The sequence below is a fragment of the Mytilus californianus genome, unplaced genomic scaffold, assembly GCF_021869535.1.
Source record: "Mytilus californianus isolate M0D057914Y unplaced genomic scaffold, xbMytCali1.0.p SCAF_5, whole genome shotgun sequence".
NCBI lineage: Eukaryota > Metazoa > Mollusca > Bivalvia > Mytilida > Mytilidae > Mytilus > Mytilus californianus.
In genome coordinates this window covers 31,067,402-31,075,432 of record NW_026262701.1, presented here as the reverse complement: position 1 = coordinate 31,075,432, position 8,031 = coordinate 31,067,402, and the positions used below count along the sequence as shown (strand labels likewise).

Sequence of the window (8,031 nt, the reverse complement as noted above, 5' to 3'; positions counted from 1 at the left end):
AAAACTATAATATAATTCTGACTTTTAGATAGTTCTAGGACCAACACATTTTACTTAAACATTTTGTCGCTAAAAAGCTCAGACATATCAATTTCCACTAAATGCACGGTTTTCGGGACAAGCTTAAGGTTGCATTTCTGTAAATATTGACAATGCAATTTCCCATAGGTACTCCTTTTACGGCTAAAACTGTACCACTTTTACTATGAAGTTTGGAAAAAAATCATATCCTAGAATGGAAAGTTCATATGCACTACTATTTTTTTCAAAGGTCAAAATATAGGGCTGTGCGGCATATTTTTAACGTTTATATGCCCCGAACTTCTGAGAGTTTAAACTAAGACTAAATTTCTTAACTACCCCTACCTTAACTGTAGGATTACCACAGATTTCAATATAAACAATTTGCATATGTATATTTACTGGTAACATTCCCAAGTTATGTCTCTCTGAGATGAAACATAGAGATCATAACTGAGAATCAGTATGTAAACAACATTAATTATCTATGAATATTCTATATCTCTCCAAAAGAGGCGTGGTTTGAGAAACAGTTGTATTTACAAAGTGCAACCTTAAGATAGGCCATTCAAGAATCTGTGTTCCTTTACAGTTAGTTAAGATTTATCAAAAGTTCTTCATGACTTTTCAGGGGAAAAAAACCCGCAAAATTGTGCCAATTTTACATAATGAACAGTATTCTGTGTCTTATTTTCATGTATGAGCATTTACTTATCACAAATATCATTTGCAAATTAAGGGAATATAGATTATATTTGAAACCAGCACATATCAAGTATGATGAAGACAAACCAATATTCCTATTCACCATATGAAGACGTCGAGTCGTGGAATCTTTTTGAATTATATATAATAGTAAAGCTTAATAGCTATTCTAAATACATATAGTTTGTTCAACCTAGCCCGAAATTCCACCGATGAATAAAGGCAACAGTAGTATACCGTTATTCGAAATTCATAAATCGATTGAGGAAAAAACAAATCCGGGTTTGTAACTAAATCTGAGGGAAACACATCAAATATAACGACACAACAGAAACACAACACTAAAATGCAACACATACAGACATTAACTATAATATAACAATGGCCATTTTCCTGACTTGGTACAGGACATTTTAAGAAAAAAATGGTGGGTTGAACCTGGTTTTGTGGCTAGCCAAACCTCCTACTTTTATGGCAATGTTAAATTTAACATTAAAATGACAAGACAGGACTACAATACAAAAAAATGGGAGAACATACAGGACAGAGACACACACAAATAATAGCTATCAAAAGGTACCAGGCTTATAATTTAATACGCCAGACGCTCGTCTTAAAACCCTTTTAAACTTTCTTTGTGGAATAAATGAGGGTGTTATAAAATTCAATGAGGTTAACAGTTTGTGCATATTCCTTTACCCTGGTATACAATAAAATGTGTGGCGAGACTAAGATACAAAAATATGACTTGCTACATTGTAATTGCACAATTCAAATTGCATCGCATATCTGTTATAATACACTAACAGACAAATCGTACCTCAAATGTCCTTTTCCCTTTCTTGTATTGTATTGTGATAACAGAGGAGATAATTTGCTCGTCATTGGTTTCCAAACATTTATCTAGATCTTCAACAGCGTCAGAGGCTTGGCAGCTAAAATCATTCTCCTGAATTCCATCTTGCATTGTAAATAAAACACAGCAGATTTTCTGATGGAAGCTGTTTTGTTTTGTATTGTAATATCTAATTAAGAAGAAAGTTTGTTGTTAGAAAAATAACTAGCACTTTCAATAAATGATCGTTTAAAGTATAATTTTAACATTAATTCGCAAACTTTTTACACTCGTTGCTATTTACAGCTTGTCATAGTATATACATATATATGTGTACATGTATACCGTTGGAAACCATATGTTAACGTCGGTCGTTTTTTGTGAAATTACGTAGTTTTCTTATTGACTAATACATGTCATAGTCCCAGCTACCTTTTTAGACAAATGGATAATATCATTAATAATGGTATCAGAATAGCTGCATATAAAACACTATTTAAATAATTTGCTATATATACAATAATATTTCAGAAAGATATAACAAATGAAGTAAAATTACATGAATGGTGGCCAGTTTTTCCAATCTCACTTTTTCTTTTCGATCCCTTGTTTTCTTCGTTTCTCCTCAGCATCACGTTCTTCTTCGTCTTTTCTTCGTTTATCAGCTTCTTCCTTCTCTCTTTTTTCTCGTTCTTCCTCTTCTTTTTTCTGTCGTTCTGATTCTTTTCGTTCTTTCTCTTCTTTTTTCCGCCGTTCTGCTCTTTCATTTTCCCTTTTCTTTCTTTCTTCTGTTTCTTTAATTTCTCTTTTCTTCCGTTCTTTTTCTTCTTTTTTGTGTCGTTCTGCTTCTTTCTGCTCTCTTTTTTTTCGTTCTTCCTCTTCTTTTTTCTGTCGTTTTTCGTCTTCCCTTTCTCTTTTCTTTCTTTCATCTGCTTCTTCCGCTTGTCTTTTCTTACGTTCTTCCTCTTCCTTTTTCTGGCGATCTTCTTCTTCTTTTTTCTTTTTCCTCCTTTTTTCTGCTTCTTTTTCTTCTTTTTTTCTGCTTTCCTGTTCTTCTATTGTTTCCAAAACATCACACCATTTGTTCATTTGATTTTTAAAGCCAGTTATATCGGATTCAGACAACGCTGCGTCACTTTCAATATTCAAAACAAGGGTTTCTGTTTTCGCTATGAAGTCCATCAGTTCTTGTTGTTGTTGTGCAAGTCTCTGCATTGTCTGAACTTGTTTTAGAGCTTTCAGATCAATATCATTCCTTTTTGGTGAAACACTAGGAAAAATATTCGATAAATTTAAATTTACCTTACATTTTGCATTTGAAGATTCTTTTCAAAACAAAGAAAAATACCTTAGAAATACTTGGCTTTTTAATTTTTTCATTTATCTTATTAATAACCTTTCCAAACCATAATTCGTTATACATTTCAAGTAAATCAGTTCCTTGAGTACACAGGTTTGTCAAAAGAGGATGTACCCTAGCATTTTTTTTAATTTTGTTAATATTGGTAAAGAGTTCAATGATGCATGTGCTAAGGGACACAAAATTAAAAGGCAATGAAACAGATTTACTCAAGTATACGTTTACGAATGATAGTGATAGTAACAGTATAATCTATGAAAAGGTATTTTATTTGACGACGATATAATTGAAAGAATAAAATAATTAGATATTCATGTATCGATAAACTTCCACATTTGAAATTTTAAGTTTGAATCCTAACTATTTTAGCTTAGGCATAATATATTGAACAATTAATAAAAATACTTCATACGAATAAACTTCGGAGGTACACTTCTTAGATAACATTTTGTATATCTCTTTTATATTCTAGCTGTCATCGAAGAGGTGTTATTTATGAGTGTTTAACATGAAACATATTTATACAACATTGAAATTTACCTTTCTTCACGTTCTTTACTGTATATAACATGATGTTGCAGAGATGGCAACCAATATTTCAGCAATGCAAGAAGAACAAAATAAAGAACAAAAAAGTGAAAAAATAATATAAAAATGTATCACAAAATTTTATGTTCATATTATTTCATAAACATCTATCTGACATCAATATAAATGAATAAAAAAAAGACACAGTAGATGTAAAAAAGAGGCGACGGATATCAAAGAGAGTTTCAAACCCATAAGTCGAAAACAATCTGACAAAGTCATGGAAAAAACGAAAAACGAACAAAAGACAAACAACAGTACACCAAACACAACATAGAACAATTGAGACTGACCAACCATACCGAAACCACGGTTGATGTCAGGTGCCCCAAGAAGCAGACCAGGCTCAACATGTGGTACTCGTCGTAGTACTTAAGCACGTACAGACCTGAGGCTAAATTTAAATTGTAAGGTCACATTGTGGGAAAAGGATTGCGAATTGTAGTTACGACGATTGCAATATATCCGTTGTCATCTTTGAATCAGATAGTTTACAACGATTAACCAAATCGTGATGACGTCTATAAAATATTCGAGGAGATGATTTCAACTTTTGAAAATCTTGCTTTGATAGCTTCTTTTTAAGCAGCAAACCTCTACCATGGAAAGCATGATAGTAAATGAAAGCTCTTGAATATCGTATCAACTGGGAGATGTAAACTCCGTACGCAGGTGCTGCTGGAATATTGCTACATATGATTTGAAAGTACACAATAAGGAATCTGAAATCGTCCCTGTTGTCGAAAAGTTTTGTTTTCAACCGACCCTCCTTGTCAATTTCAAGATAAATAAATCAAGTTATGAGGCAGACTTAATTGCATCGGTTGGTTTCTTTATTTCAAGTTCGATGGGATAGATGCGTTCAGCATTGTCACATTGAATTTGTAGCGAGAGGATATTATTTATATAGCAGAACATGACGCTAACGTATAATGCTAGGGTCTATTCATTCTTCCTAAGTGTTTCCTGTATGAGGTCAGCCTAATTTAAATAGAGGAACATGTCAGGAAGAAGAGGAGCACAGTTGGCTACCATTGGAATGGCGATTGGTTATTGAAAAACATTCAAACGTTACAAATAGAGATACTAACATTCTTGGTTTTAACCCAAAATTTATGAACAAGAGGTTATCAGCCAGGTTAATAACTTAGCATTCAAACTAGTTTAAACATCAGGCTCTTTTAAATATTACTTCTTTTGCAAATTTAATTTACAGATCTAGAGGTGCCATTAGAGGTCACAAATAGAAACATAATATACAATTTCTTGAATGTGTGCTTTAGGATAGTCACTGTTCCTGCTTTAGAAAGGGGATAAGTTTATTTGGTGCCTGTTTGCTCAATATACAAGCGCACAATGAATTGTAAATCCGTGTATTCGGAACCTACATAAATTTCTATCTCTCAGTCGAATGTGTAAGATCTGCGGCTGCTGACAACTGAATTCGATTAACAAACATTTGAAAATATGTGAGTTACATTATTACACTATTTACATAAGGAATAAGTTCTCTATTCAGTTACTTCGTCGAGTACTTAGCGTTGTGTCATATTTACTTGTCTCTCTTAAATTTATTTTGACATTTCGTAGTGATGCATGATAAAACTGACCACTTGATTTACTTTGGCAAACTTGTGTTGAAAGGTTGCTAACTGGATAACGTTTTTTTTTTTCAATTCTTATTATATTTTCTGTATTTTAATTCATAGAATAACTACAAATATATGTATATTTCATTACCTAGTCTGTGGCCTTCCAAATGACAAGGATGCAACTGTAAAAGAGCCTTAAATATTCACATCTTATAAACGTTACATCAGGATACACATACACAAAATGTTCAAAGCACTTTATAATTTTTGTGGATCGTGTAAGTGTCGAAATGCACCATCCTTGACTTTGATATTTGTATAATTCTGAGAATCATACTTATCAGAGTGCATTCTCTAAATCTGCTTGAATTTTATTAGGTAAGATATTCTTTATTGATGTACACTGTCTCTTCATATTTCAATGAGTAGAGAAATATTTCAAAATTTTCCCGACGGAAAAAATAACTATACAAAATAAATAAAAGCTATTTGTCCAAATCGACAACCTTCAAAAACAACTGTGAAGAATTGTAGCCGACTATGATTTTTATCAGATTCTCGATTTCAATAAGACATTCACATATACACAACTAGGTAAAACATTTGGTTTTATTACAAAAGGAAACTTTCTACTAAGGAAAGGTTAATGGTTTTACAGCAACCCTTTTGTGATATTAATTGTTCCAAAACAATATAATGCATTTCTAGCAATTACTTATAATGCATAAAATATCAAAAATGCAATTGGTTTGACAATCACCTACATGTACTTTTATTTCATGCACCTTACACAGTCCCGCCCTAACAATGAATGTTTTTGGACAAAACTACTGTTTTCTTTGGTTTTCAATATTTTTTACTTTGAGTGTATTGGTAAATATATAAAACACTTACGTTCTTGATTACCGCCACTGTTTTGGCGACCTCTATAAAAGGTCAGGGGTGGAAAAAGTAATATATCCATCTATGAATGTGAACTGTGCTGATAAAAGAATAACACAATGGTGTACTATGACATTTGATCTTGTGGAGTGTTGTCTCATTGGCAATCATACCACATCTCTTATTTCTATATTAGTGAAAAACAATTTGTTAGAAGAAAATGATTTAAATTCACAATATTGATTACATAAACAATCGTGTTGGTTTTTAAGGACTGTATATAAGTATACACACAGGTGTTGATTGGTTAAGTGATAATGCCATCCTGTTATTGCACGGCTAATGAAGATTTCGCAGATCTAAAAACTATTAGCGTAGAGGACCACAGTAACCAATTGTTCATCATGGTTTGACTCTGTTGAAGAAAAAATGTCAGAGGTGTGACATGTACAATCTAACCTAAGCATTGTTTGTCAGTAATGTTTTTACATCTCACATTAACAGCCTAGATAAGATAGCTGGTTAAAGAGAGGCAAAGGGTACCAAAGGGACATTCAAACTCATAAGTCGAAAATAAACTGACAACGCCATGGCTAAAAAAATAAAAAAAAGACCAACAGACAAACTACAGCACGCAAAACACAACTCTGGAAAAGTAAGCAGATCCTGCTCCACATTTTGTACCCGTCGTGTTACTCATGTAACATGTTTAAGTACAAACCTGGTAAAATGTCTAATTCGGTAGGTCACATTCGGGGGAAGGGGACGGGATTGTAGTTACGACAATTGGAACATATCCGTCGTCATCTGTAAAACAGATATTCCATAACGGTCAACCAACTCGTGATGGCATTATATTATCAATATGTCATGTTTGTACAAATCATTTTTTAAAATGTTTAAAAGTCTTAAATCACAATAACCTTCATTTTCTTACACTCAGTTGACTGTAAGTTTTAAGAATTAAGTGTAGTATGTAAGCTAACCGTTTGCAGAAACTGAATTATGTTTTGAAAACAATTACGATGTTGACTACAATCCTTCACGACATTTGCACCTTATACAATATGCTCATTTTTTACGGTCATCTCATCTTAATGTGTGCTAAATACAACAACATAGTATTGAAAAACAATGATAAAAAGGAACTTTGAAATGGGATTTGGATGAATGATTGTTGCTCTCTAAACATCTCTTAAAAATGTATAAAATTAAGTGCAGAATAAACTATCTTAATCAGAAATACTTCTTATATAGTGCCATGTCATTATTGAATGATAAATATTGTTAAAAACAAATTATCAACAATCAAATCACATTACAAATCAGGAGACAAAGATGTTAAATATGCAGTTTTTCAGCTACGGACAGGTTTCTACACAATACTTAATAGTATAAATCTTGAACTATATTATCCAGGTAGCACATACAACTAGTCAGAATAAACTTCTAAAAAATAATAGACAACAATGTATGCACCATGTATGCTTCCTTTTTTAGTAGAATTATTCAGACTAATGTTTAATATAAGAAAAAAAGCTTATTTTTATTAGTAAGTATATACATACATATAGTCTTATGCTCTTGATATCAATATTATGAAGTATGTATTGATTGCGTTTGAAAATGAAACACCTGCAGAATGTCTGATAAGTTACATAGTATATTAAAATATGATATGAGAATGAATGAAACGTATTCATCATGTATATCTGCCTGAATAAATAAAAACGATTTGTACACAAAATATTTACAAAAAGAACCAGTAAATTATTCTTTGTTTTACCCCTTTGAATTAAAGTAAAACAAAAACTCACGTAAAACGTTGAAGCAGTTGATATGTGATTGAAATAATACAAATTAAAGTTATTGATATTATTGATTATAGGTATTTGCTTGAAAATTTACAAGGGAGACAATGTTTCAGTTTAGTTTTAATAAGATAGAGTAATCTCCAATTGCACAGTATTTCTGCTTTAACAAATTGAACATAAGGGAAAATGTTTCTTTTCATCATAATAATCATTTTTTATTCATTATTGACCTTA

General features: G+C 31.9%; 1 protein-coding gene across 1 annotated transcript; it reads right to left on the bottom strand.

The window, feature by feature from the left end:
* Positions 1-1,559: 1,559 nt before the first annotated feature.
* On the bottom strand, positions 1,560-3,515 carry LOC127700218 (uncharacterized). Its single transcript, XM_052203642.1, has 3 exons — positions 3,462-3,515; positions 2,121-2,831; positions 1,560-1,751 (listed from the first exon to the last, which is right to left on the bottom strand). Exon 2 carries the CDS (start codon positions 2,774-2,776, stop codon positions 2,147-2,149), a length of 630 nt encoding a protein of 209 aa, XP_052059602.1. The 5' UTR covers positions 2,777-2,831; positions 3,462-3,515; the 3' UTR covers positions 1,560-1,751; positions 2,121-2,146.
* Positions 3,516-8,031: the final 4,516 nt, after the last annotated feature.